We start from the raw sequence: 12,912 nt of genomic DNA, 5'->3' as shown, positions 1-12,912 counted from the left end.
AGCCCAGTTGATCCAGTCTTTCTTGATATATCAGTCCCACCATCCCGGGAATCAGTCTGGTGAATCTTCGCTGCACTCCCTCAATAGCAAGAATGTCCTTCCTCAAGTTAGGAGACCAAAACTGTACACAATACTCCAGGTGTGGCCTCACCAAGGCCCTGTACAACTGTAGTAACACCTCCCTGCCCCTGTACTCAAATCCCCTCGCTATGAAGGCCAACATGCCATTTGCTTTCTTAACCGCCTGCTGTACCTGCATGCCAACCTTCAATGACTGATGTAACATGACACCAGGTCTCGTTGCACCTCCCCTTTTCCTAATCTTTACAATTGAATCTGCTTCCACCGCCCTTTCAAGCAGCGCGTTCCAGGTCATAACTCACGAGTTTAAAAACTTCTCATTTCCCGTTTCTTTTGCCAATTCTCTTAAATCTGTGTCTCTTTTTTGTCTCTCTAATCTCTCCTGCCTTCCACCCGATCACAGACCTTCCCTTGTGTTCTGTCCTCCCCTCCGCCCGCCCCTACACTCACTTAAACACCTGTTACATCTCTAACCTTTTCCAGTTCTGACGAAGGGTCATCGACCTGGAACACTAACTCGGTTTCCCTTCCCACAGATGCTGCCTGACCCGCTGAGTGTTTTCAGCATTTTCTGTTTCGATTTCAAAGTTCCAGCCTCCACAATATTTTGCTTTTGAGTCAGTCGTGTGTTACATAAGAACATAAGAATTAGGAGCAGGAGTCGGCCATTCGGCCCCTCGAGCCTGCTCCGCCATTCAATGAGATCATGGCTGATCTTCGACCTCAACTCCACTTTCCCGCCTGATCCCCATATCATAGAAACATAGAAAGTAGGTGCCGGAGTAGGTCATTCAGCCCTTCGAGCCTGCACCACCATTCAATAAGATCATGGCTGATCATTCACCTCAGTACCCCATTCCTGCTTTCTCTCCATACCCCTTGATCCCTTTAGCCGTAAGGGCCATATCTAACTCCCTTTTGAATATATCTAACGAACTGGCCCAAACAACTTTCTGTGGTAGAGAATTCCACAGGTTAACAATTCTCTGAGTGAAGAAGTTTCTCCTCATCTCGGTCCTAAATGGCTTACCTCTTATCCTTGGACTGTGACCCCTGGTTCTGGACTTCCCCAACATCGGAAACATTCTTCCTGCATCTAACCTGTCCAATCGCGTCAGAATTTTATATGTTTCTATGAGATCCCCTCTCATTCTTCTAAATTCCAGTAATATAAGACTAGTCAATCCAGTCTTTCTTCATATGTCAGTCCTGCCATCCCGAGAATCAGTCTGGTGAACCTTCGCTGCACTCCCTCAATAGCAAGAATGTCCTTCCTCAGATTAGGAGACCAAAACTGAACACAATATTCAAGGTGTGGCCTCACCAAGGCCCTGTACAACTGCAGTAAGACCTCCCTGCTCCTATACTCAAATCCCCTAGCTATGAAGGCCAACATGCCATTTGCCTTCTTCATCGCCTGCTGTACCTGCATGCCAACTTTCAATGGCTGATGTACCATGACACCCAGGTCTCGTTGCACCTCCCCTTTTCCTAATCTGTCACCATTCAGATAATAGTCTGCCTTCCTGTTTTTGCCACCAAAGCGGATAACCTCACATTTATCCACATTATACTGCATCTGCCATGCATTTGCCCACTCACCTAACCTGTCCAAGTCACCCTGCAGCCTCCTAGCAACCTCCTCACAGCTCACACCGCCACCCAGCTTAGTGTCATCTGCAAACTTAGAGATATTACATTATCCCTTAATATCCAAAAATCTAGCGATCTCTGTCTTGAATATACTCAGAGACTTAGCCTCCACAGCCCTCTGGGGCAGAGAATTCCAAAAATTCACCGCCCTCTGGTGAAGAAATTCCTCCCCATCTCAGTCCTAAATGGCCGAGCCCTTATCCTGAGACTGTGACCCCTGGTTCTAGACTCCCCAGCCCGGGGGAAACATCCTCCCTGCATCTACCCTTGTCAAGTCCTGTAAGAATGTTCTATGTTTCAATGAGATCACCTCTCATTCTTCTAAACTCCTAGAGGATATAGGCCGACTGTTCTGTCTGCAACAGCGGTGGAAATTTCAAAAAAAAATCCCAAACCGAAAAAAGAGGAAATGATGTGAATCATGGGCACCAAATAGACGGCATCATTGAGTCATCTGTAGCTAACTGGAGGTAGGATTGCTAAACGTAAACCCTGAACTCCAACTCAGTCAGAGAGGGCACAACGAGTGAGAGCTGGCACGCTTTAAGGCAGACATCAGGGAGTGTTTGGTTACACCGAGGGCGGGCGATGGAACAGCTCGATAGAGTTCAGGTCAGGACACAGTGGAGAAACAGTGGGAGGCTGTGAAAAGGAGGCAGTGGGCCTGGTGTTCGGGAAAGACAGGATCAAACTGCCTGAAGACCTTCTACATCTGAAGCTACATCGAGCGGCTGCAGGAACTGGATGTAACTTTAAAAACAGGGAAACATAGAATCTGACACAGAAACAGGCCATTCGGCCCATCGAGTCCGTGCCGGGGTTTATGCTCCACACCAGCCCCCTCCCACCCCTCTCCATCGCCCCCCCATCACCATATCCTTCTATTCCTTTCTCCCCCATGTGCTTCCATTTAAATGCATCGATACTAACCTGTCCCCACTTGGAAATCCCGCCCCAGTAGTTTCTGTAATATTTTCCACCACGTAGGAAAATGGCAGAGAACTTGAACAAATATTTTGCATTGGTCTTCACGGCAGAAGACATTAAAAGCATCCCAATAATTTATAACCAAGGGGCTATTGGGAGGGAGGAACTTAAAACAATTGCTATCACTAGAGAAAAAGTACTCAGTAAAATAATGGGACTAAAGGTGGACAAGTCCCCTGGACCTGATGGCCTGCATCTTAGGGTCTTAAAAGAAGTGGCTGTGGAGATAGTGGATGCATTGGTTGAAATCTGCCAAAATTCCCTGGATTCTGGGGAGATCCCAGCGGATTGGAAAACTGCAAATGTAATACCCCTGTTTAAAAAGGAGGCAGACAGAAAGCAGGAAACTATAGACCAGTTAGCCTAACATCTGTCATTTGTAAAATGCTGGAGTCCATTATTAAGGAAGCAGTAGCAGGACATTTAGAAAATCATACTGCAGTCAAGCCTTAGTCTGCATGGTTTTATGAAAGGGAAATCACGTTTGACAAATTTGCTGGAGTTCTTTGAGGATGTAAATCCAAATACATGACATCTACTGGCTCTCCTTTATCCATGGATAAAGGAGAACCAGTGGATGTGGTGTATTTGGATTTCCAGAAAGCATTCAATAAGGTGCCACATAAAAGGTTACTGCACAAGATAAAAGTTCACGGGGTTGGGGGTAATATATTAGCATGGATAGAGGATTGGCTAACTAACAGAGAACAGAGAGTCGGATAAATGGATTATTTTCTGGTTGGCAAACAGTAACTAGTGGGGTGCCACAGGGATCAGTGCTGGGGCCTCAACTATTTACAATCTATATTAATGGCTTGGATGAAGGGACCGAGTGTAATGTAACCAAGTTTGCTGATGGTACAAAGATAGATGGGAAAGCAAATTGTGAGGAGGACACAAAGAATCTGCAAAGGGATACAGACAGGCTCAGTGAGTGGGGAAAAATTTGGCAGATGGAGTATAATGTGGGAAAGTGTAAGGTTATCCACTTTGGTAGGAAAAATAAAAAAGCAAATTATAACTTAAATGGAGGACAATTGCAAAGTGCTGCAGTACAGAGGGACCTGGGGGTCCTTGTGCATGAAACACAAAAAGTGAGTATGCAGGTACAGCAAGTGATCAGGAAGGCCAATGGAATGTTGGCCTTTATTGCAAGGGGGGATAGAGTATAAAAGCAGGGAAGTCTTGCTACAACTGTACAGGGTATTGGTGAGACCACACCTGGAGTACTGCGTACAGTTTTGGTCTCCTTATTTAAGGAAGGATATACTTGCATTGGAGGCTGTTCAGAGAAAGTTCACTCGGTTGATTCCTGAGATGAAGGGGTTGTCTTATGAGGAAAGGTTGAGTAGGTTGGGCCTATACTCATTGGAGTTTAGAAGAATGAGAGGTGATCTTATTGAAACATATAAGATTCTGAGTGGGCTGGACAGGGTAGATGCAGAGAGAATGTTTCCCCTCGTGGGGGAATCTAGAACTAGGGGGCATAGTTTCAGAATAAGGGATCGTCCATTTAAAACTGAGATGAGGAGGAATTTCTTCTCTCAGAGGGTTGTGAATCTTTGGAATTCTCTGCCCCAGAGAGCTATGGAGGCTGGGTCATTGAATATATTTAAGGTGGTGATAGACAGATTTTTGAGCGATAAGGGAGTGAAGGGTTACAGGGGGCGGGCGGAGAAGTGGAGCTGAGTCCATGATCAGATCAGCCATGATCTTATTGAATGGCGGAGCAGGCTCGAGGGGCCGAATGGCCGACTCCTGCTCCTATTTCTTATGTTCTGTTGATCTCAAGTACTCCCTGTGGTAGCGAGTTCCACATTCTCAGCACTCGCTGAGTGGAGAAGTTACTCCTCAGATTTATTAGTGACTATCTTATATTGATGGCCCTTAGTTCTGGTCTCTCCCACGAGTGGAAACATCTTTTCTACGGTTACCCTATCAAACCCTCGATCAGGTCATCCCTCAGTTTCCCACATTACAACAATGACCACACTCCAAAAGTGCTTCATTGGCTGTAAAGCGCTCGTAAAGCACTCCGAGATGTCCGGTGGTCGTGAAAGGCGCTATATAAATCCAAGTCTTTCTTTCTTCCTTTTCTGCTTCTGTGTTTTTTCTGGAGAAAATAGCCCCAGCCTGTTCAGCGTTCCTGATGGCTAATCACCACAGCACACTCTGACAGCACAGGAGGAGGCCATTGGGCCCATCGAGCCTGTGCTGGCTCTGTGACAGAGCGATCCAATCAATCCCACTCCCCCCGCTCTTTCTCCATGGTCCTGCGATGTTTTCCTGTCCAAGTATTTATCCAGTTTCCCATTTGAAAGTTACTATTGAATCTGTTCCCACCGACCTTTCAAGCAGCGCGTTCCCGATCACAACAACTCGCTGCGTAAAAACATTCTCCTCGTCTCCCCTCGGGTCCTTTTGCTAATTTTCTTCAATCTGTGTCCCTCTGGTTACCGAGCCTCCTGCTACTGGAGGCAGTTTCTCCTTTTTACTCTATCAAAAGCAGAGAGAAGTAGAGTGGCGTAGTTTAACGCCTTGCTTTTAAAATTCCCAAACTTGTTTTCAAATCCCTCTATGACCTCACTCCTCCCTATCTCTGTAATCTCCTCCAGCCTTACAGCATGCTGCGATCTCCACACTCCTCCAATTCCCACCTCTTGAGCATCCCCCGATTTCAATCGCTCCACCATCGGTGGCTGTGCCTTCAGCAGCCTGGGCCCCAAGCTCTGGAACTCCCTCCGCCTCTCCACCTCTCTACCCTCCTTTAAATCACTCCTTTGAGTCCATTTCTTTGACCCAGCTTCCTGTCACCCGCACTCTCCCTCAGTCACCCGCACACTCCCTCAGTCACTCGCACTCTCCCTCAGTCACCCGCACACTCCCTCAGTCACCCGCACTCTCCCTCAGTCACCCGCACTCTCCCTCAGTCACCCGCACACTCCCTCAGTCACCCGCACTCTCCCTCAGTCACCCGCACTCTCCCTCAGTCACCCGCACTCTCCCTCAGTCACCCGCACACTCCCTCAGTCACCCGCACTCTCCCTCAGTCACCCGCACTCTCCCTCAGTCACCCGCACACTCCCTCAGTCACCCGCACTCTCCCTCAGTCACCCGCACACTCCCTCAGTCACCCGCACTCTCCCTCAGTCACCCGCACTCTCCCTCAGTCACCCGCACACTCCCTCAGTCACCCGCACTCTCCCTCAGTCACCCGCACACTCCCTCAGTCACCCGCACTCTCCCTCAGTCACCCGCACTCTCCCTCAGTCACCCGCACACTCCCTCAGTCACCCGCACTCTCCCTCAGTCACCCGCACTCTCCCTCAGTCACCCGCACACTCCCTCAGTCACCCGCACTCTCCCTCGGTCACCCGCACTCTCCCTCGGTCACCCGCACACTCCCTCGGTCACCCGCACTCTCCCTCGGTCACCCGCACTCTCCCTCGGTCACCCGCACTCTCCCTCGGTCACCCGCACACTCCCTCGGTCACCCGCACTCTCCCTCGGTCACCCGCACTCTCCCTCGGTCACCCGCACTTTCCCTCAGTCACTCGCACTCTCCCTCAGTCACCCGCACTCTCCCTCAGTCACCCGCACTCTCCCTCAGTCACCCGCACACTCCCTCAGTCACCCGCACACTCCCTCAGTCACTCGCACTCTCCCTCAGTCACCCGCACTTTCCCTCAGTCACTCGCACTCTCCCTCAGTCACCCGCACACTCCCTCAGTCACCCGCACACTCCCTCAGTCACCCGCACACTCCCTCAGTCACTCGCACTCTCCCTCAGTCACCCGCACTTTCCCTCAGTCACTCGCACTCTCCCTCAGTCACCCGCACACTCCCTCAGTCACCCGCACACTCCCTCAGTCACTCGCACTCTCCCTCAGTCACCCGCACACTCCCTCAGTCACCCGCACACTCCCTCAGTCACCCGCACACTCCCTCAGTCACCCGCACTCTCCCTCAGTCACCCGCACTCTCCCTCAGTCACCCGCACACTCCTCCCTCAGTCACCCGCACTCTCCCTCAGTCACTCGCACTCTCCCTCAGTCACCCGCACTTTCCCTCAGTCACTCGCACTCTCCCTCAGTCACTCGCACTCTCCCTCAGTCACCCGCACTCTCCCTCAGTCACCCGCACACTCCCTCAGTCACCCGCACACTCCCTCAGTCACTCGCACTCTCCCTCAGTCACCCGCACACTCCCTCAGTCACTCGCACTCTCCCTCAGTCACCCGCACTTTCCCTCAGTCACCCGCACACTCCCTCAGTCACCCGCACACTCCCTCAGTCACCCGCACTCTCCCTCAGTCACCCGCACACTCCCTCAGTCACTCGCACTCTCCCTCAGTCACCCGCACACTCCCTCAGTCACTCGCACTTTCCCTCAGTCACTCGCACTTTCCCTCAGTCACCTGCACACTCCCTCAGTCACCCGCACTCTCCCTCAGTCACCCGCACTCTCCCTCAGTCACCCGCTCACTCCCTCAGTCACCCGCACACTCCCTCAGTCACCCGCACACTCCCTCAGTCACCGCACACTCCCTCAGTCACCCGCACTCTCCCTCAGTCACCCGCTCACTCCCTCAGTCACCCGCACACTCCCTCAGTCACCCGCACACTCCCTCAGTCACCGCACACTCCCTCAGTCACCCGCACTCTCCCTCAGTCACCCGCTCACTCCCTCAGTCACCCGCACACTCCCTCAGTCACCCGCACTCTCCCTCAGTCACCCGCACTCTCCCTCAGTCACCCGCACACTCCCTCAGTCACCGCACACTCCCTCAGTCACCCGCACTCTCCCTCAGTCACCCGCACTCTCCCTCAGTCACCCGCTCACTCCCTCAGTCACCGCACACTCCCTCAGTCACTCGCACTTTCCCTCAGTCACCCGCACTCTCCCTCAGTCACCCGCACTCTCCCTCAGTCACCCGCTCACTCCCTCAGTCACCCGCTCACTCCCTCAGTCACCCGCACACTCCCTCAGTCACCCGCACTCTCCCTCAGTCACCCGCACTCTCCCTCAGTCACCCGCACACTCCCTCAGTCACCGCACACTCCCTCAGTCACCCGCACTCTCCCTCAGTCACCCGCTCACTCCCTCAGTCACCGCACACTCCCTCAGTCACTCACACTTTCCCTCAGTCACCCGCACACTCCCTCAGTCACCCGCTCACTCCCTCAGTCACCGCACACTCCCTCAGTCACTCACACTTTCCCTCAGTCACCCGCACTTTCCCTCAGTCACTCACACTTTCCCTCAGTCACCTGCACTTTCCCTCGGTCACTCCCACTCTCCCTCAGTCACTCGCACTTTCACTCAGTCACTCACACTCACAATCCTTTCTTTCACTGGCTACTTTAAACAAACAACAACTTGTATTTATATAGCGCCTTTAATGCAGTGAAACGTCCCGAGGTGCTTCACAGGAGTGTTATAAGGCAAAAAGTGGGACTCGGTCTGTTGACGGGAAAGTTCAACAGTCACATGGCGTGTTACTTTCCCGTCAATGGGCGGCCACTTCGCGGCAGTTTGAGTCACGGTCTAATCTTCCAATCTCCTTCACAACCAGGCTCTGAATCAGCATCCGAGAGTACCTGGTCAGCACGGTTATAGTCGTTCCCGCCCTCTCGGACAATTTGCTTCCACGGCAGTCGCTTGCCCAAGGGGCCATTCTTTGAACCCAGACAGGAGGTACTTTCGGACTATCCCACTATTTGTGGGAGGCATCGTAGCCCAACCCCATCATTTCCTCACCCACCGCCCGCACACACTGAACAGCAGAGAGACCCCCGCCCCATTTCCCCACCCAGACTGGGGGCAGGGAGTCGGGCCCAGAGTCACCTGGCCTTACGGCTAAAGGGATCAAGGGGTATGGAGAGAAAGCAGGAAAGGGGTACTGAGGTGAATGATCAGCCATGATCTTATTGAATGGTGATGTGGCTCGAAGGGCCGAATGGCCTACTCCCGCACCTATTTTCTATGTTTCTATATCCCCGCAACCACCCCGACTCTGATCGGCTAAATCCCACACAGACGGGAATTAGAACCTGGGACTTTTCCCCAGTCAGTATAACTCCGGTCCGCACTGCGCCCTTGCCCTGACACAATACTATTGGCAACTTTTGTCGTGGGAGGCAGAGGCGACGGCCAATTAATCAGCGACGACATTGTCAAGAGGATGAAATTAGAAACTCGGATTAAGAGGTCGAACGGGTTATTGAGGCATTATACAAACACAGCCTCGAGTTGCGATGACCCTACGGACGGCAAGAATGGGATTCAAACTTTAGCACTGACCCAGCCCCCGATACATTCAGCCACTAACCCACAGTCCGCAATGTGGCTCAAGCCTGAAATTCCTCAAACTTGCATTTCTATAGCGCCTTCCACGATCTCAGGACGTCCCAAAGCGCTTTCCAGCCAATGAAGCACTTTTTGAAGTGCAGTGTAATGTGGGAAATGCGGCAGCCAATTTGAGCACAGCAAGCTCCCACACACAGCAATCAAAAATGAACAAATATGATTGCTTTTTGGTGATGTAAGTTGAGGGATACATTTTAAACCCAGGACACTAGGGAGAACCCTCCTGCTCTTATTTGAACAATGCCGTGGGATCTTTCATCTCCACCTGAGACAGCATCCGAAAGATGACCCTCCGACAGTGCAGGGCTCCCTCAGTACTACCCCTCCGACAGTGCGGCACTCACTCAGTACTGCCCCTCCGACAGTGCAGCACTCACTCAGTACTGCCCCTCCAACAGTGCAGCACTCCCTCAGTACTGCCCCTCCGACAGTGCGGCCCTCCCTCAGTACTGCCCCTCCGACAGTGCGGCCCTCCCTCAGTACTGCCCCTCCGACAGTGCGGCCCTCCCTCAGTACTGCCCCTCCGACAGTGCGGCACTCCCTCAGTACTGCCCCTCCGATAGTGCGGCGCTCCCTCAGTAATGCCCCTCCGACAGTGCGGCGCTCCCTCAGTACTGCCCCTCCGACAGTGCGGCGCTCCCTCAGTACTGCCCCTCCGACAGTGCGGCGCTCCCTCAGTACTGCCCCTCTGACAGTGCAGCACTCCCTCAGTACTGCCCCTCTGACAGTGCGGCGTAAACCCCTGATTAATGCAAACTGGGTGAGACACAGGGCATCCTTTAAAGTGGAAATGAACAGAAAATTATGGCGCTGGGCAGCAATGTGCAGAGAGACAAGGGCCGCACACATCGCGGGCAGTGCTGGGGGAGTGTGTACAGGGGGCAGTGCAGAGAGGGCACTGGGCCAGGCTGGCACTGAAGGCTGTCACAAAAACATATTTAACAAAAAGCAAATTTTTGATGAAAAGGATAAAAAAATAACACATTTGTAGCCAGGTCCCTGGAATATAAATACTAACTGCGCCCCAAAGCCGGCCCCGCAGGCACGGGTGAGTGCAATGACTTTAGTTGTTTATAAAATAACATATCTGCAGATAGAGGGAAATATTTTGACAAAAACTGAGAGAATGGGGCCCAGCGCCCGCCCCCCGCCGGCGCCCATTGGCTGGGCCGGCGGCTGGTCGACCTGTGATTGGCCGGTGCCGCTGTCACTCAGGCGCGCTGTCCCCGTCAGCTGTTTTGTCGGATACATCGCCGGCCCGTCCCCCGCCCCGCCGCTGATTGGCTGGGCCGGTGGCTGGACGGGCGGTGATTGGCCAGCGCCGCTGTCAGTCAGCCCGCCGCGCTACATTGCTCACTCGCCCGCCCCCCCCCCGCGCCGCCGCTGATTGGCTGGGCCGGCGGCTGGACGGGCGGTGATTGGCCGGCGCCGCTGTCAGTCAGTCAGTCAGGCCGCGGCGCTGCATTGCTCACCCGCCAGGCCGCCGCCACCGCCGTGACCCTTCCGCCGCTGCAGCACAAAGAAAGGGTTGGCTCGCTCCGTCAGCCACAGCGCCCGGGCCAGCAGCACCTCCTCCGGGCTCAGCCACATGGTGTCCCCGGCTGGGGCAGGGGGAGAGCGGGGAGCCGCCGCGCCCCTAGTCTGGGGCCCGCTGCCTCTCACTGAGCTGCTGGGCTGGGCTGGGCGGCGACAGCGCACTGCGCATGGCAGCCCGGCCCCCCTCCTCTCCTCTCCCTCCCTCCCCCAGCTCATCCCACCTCCCTCCCCAGCACACAGGCTCGGAGAGCTACCCCTGCAATGTCTGGGGGTTAATGCATCCTCCACGCATGCGACAGTAGCGACACACTTGTATAAAATAAATATTTCCAGCATTTGGGAAAAAAAAAACAAGAAAATCTAGGCTGGCACTCCCAGTGCTGTCGGAGGGGCAGTACTGAGAGAGCGCCGCACTGTCGGAGGGTAGTGCTGAGGGAGTGCCGCACTGTCGGAGGGGCAGTACTGAGGGAGTGCCGCACTGTCGGAGGGGCAGTACTGAAGGAGCACTGCACTATCGGAGGGACAGTACTGAGGGAGTGCCGCACTGTCGGAGGGGCAGTACTGAGGGAGTGCCGCACTGTCGGAGGGTAGTACTGAGAGAGCGCCGCACTGTCAGAGGGGCAGTACTGAGGGAGCCCCGCACTGTCGGAGGGTAGTGCTGAGGGAGTGCCGCACTGTCGGAGGGGCAGTACTGAGGGAGTGTCGGAGGAGCTGTACTAAGGGAGCACTGCACTGTCAGAAGGCAGTACTGAGGGAGCGCCGCACTGTCGGAGGGTAGTACTGAGGGAGTGCTGCACTGTTGGAGGGGCAGTACTGAGGGAGTGCCGCACTGTCGGAGGGGCAGTACTGAGGGAGTGCTGCACTGTTGGAGGGGCAGTACTGAGGGAGCGCTGCACTGTCGGAGGGGCAGTACTGAGGGAGTGCTGCACTGTCGGAGGGGCAGTACTGAGGGAGTGCTGCACTGTTGGAGGGGCAGTACTGAAGGAGCACTGCACTGTCGGAGGGGCAGTACTGAGGGAGTGCCGCACTGTCGGAGGGTAGTACTGAGGGAGTGCTGCACTGTTGGAGGGGCAGTACTGAAGGAGCGCTGCACTGTCGGAGGGGCAGTACTGAGGCAGTGCTGCACTGTCGGAGGGGCAGTACTGAGGGAGTGTCGGAGGAGCTGTACTAAGGAAGCACTGCACTGTCAGAAGGCAGTACTGAGGGAGTGCTGCACTGTTGGAGGGGCAGTACTGATGGAGCACTGCACTGTCGGAGGGGCAGTACTGAGGGAGTGCTGCACTGTTGGAGGGGCAGTACTGAAGGAGCACTGCACTGTCGGAGGGACAGTACTGAGGGAGTGCTGCACTGTCGGAGGGGCAGTACTGAAGGAGCACTGCACTGTCGGAGGGACAGTACTGAGGGAGTGCCGCACTGTTGGAGGGGCAGTACTGAAGGAGCACTGCACTGTCGGAGGGACAGTACTGAGGGAGTGCCGCACTGTCGGAGGGTAGTACTGAGGGAGTGCTGCACTGTTGGAGGGGCAGTACTGAGGGAGCACTGCACTGTCAGAGGGGCAGTACTGAGGGAGTGCCGCACTGTCGGAGGGTAGTACTGAGGGAGTGCTGCACTGTTGGAGGGGCAGTTAACTGAAGGAGCGCTGCACTGTCGGAGGGGCAGTACTGAAGGAGCGCTGCACTGTCGGAGGGGCAGTACTGAGGGAGTGCTGCATTGTCGGAGATGCTGCCTTTCGGATGAGACGTTAAACCGAGGCCCCTTCTGCTCTCTCAGGTGGATGTAAAAGATCCCACGGCACTATTTCGAAGAAGAGCAGGGGAGTGCTCCCCGTGTCCTGGGGCCAATATTTATCCCACAACAAACATCAGAAGAAGAGTTGATCTGGTCATTATCACACTGCTGTTTGTGGGAGCTTGCTATGTTCAAATTGACTGCTGCGTTTCCAACATTATAACAGTGACTATACTTCAAAAAGTATTTCATTGGCTGTAAATTGCTTTGGGACGTACTGAGGGCGTGTAAGGCGCTATAGAAATGCAAGTCTCTTCTGTTTTGTACCAACCAACATTAAATCACAAAGTAAACAAAACTGATTCTTCATGGGAAAAGTATATCTGGAAACAAAACAAAAAGTGTTATTTTCTACATCTCTTTCCTCCTAATTAATTTCCACACTGCCAGCAATGTTTTTTCATCTGTGTGGAAATGTATGTAAACAAGGCTGTGAGGTCACGTGAAATGGATGTGAATCATCAGATTGCAATAATGGCCCAATAGTCAAAGTGTTAT

At 53.7% G+C, this 12,912-nt stretch overlaps 1 protein-coding gene across 2 annotated transcripts in view; it reads right to left on the bottom strand.

The window, feature by feature from the left end:
- LOC139262814 (TBC1 domain family member 9B) overlaps positions 1 to 10,769 on the bottom strand; it is a 112,656-nt gene extending 101,887 nt beyond the window's left edge. For both annotated transcript variants that reach the window (XM_070877973.1, XM_070877974.1), the window contains exon 1: positions 10,563 to 10,769. In XM_070877973.1, coding sequence (XP_070734074.1) covers positions 10,563 to 10,680 — 118 coding nt within the window. In that variant the 5' untranslated portion in view covers positions 10,681 to 10,769. The remainder of the gene's footprint in view (positions 1 to 10,562) is intronic.
- Between the last annotated feature and the right edge of the window lie 2,143 nt (positions 10,770 to 12,912).

The sequence above is a fragment of the Pristiophorus japonicus genome, chromosome 4 (genome assembly GCF_044704955.1).
Source record: "Pristiophorus japonicus isolate sPriJap1 chromosome 4, sPriJap1.hap1, whole genome shotgun sequence".
Lineage (NCBI taxonomy): Eukaryota > Metazoa > Chordata > Chondrichthyes > Pristiophoridae > Pristiophorus > Pristiophorus japonicus.
This window is presented reverse-complemented; position numbering and strand designations above follow the sequence as displayed.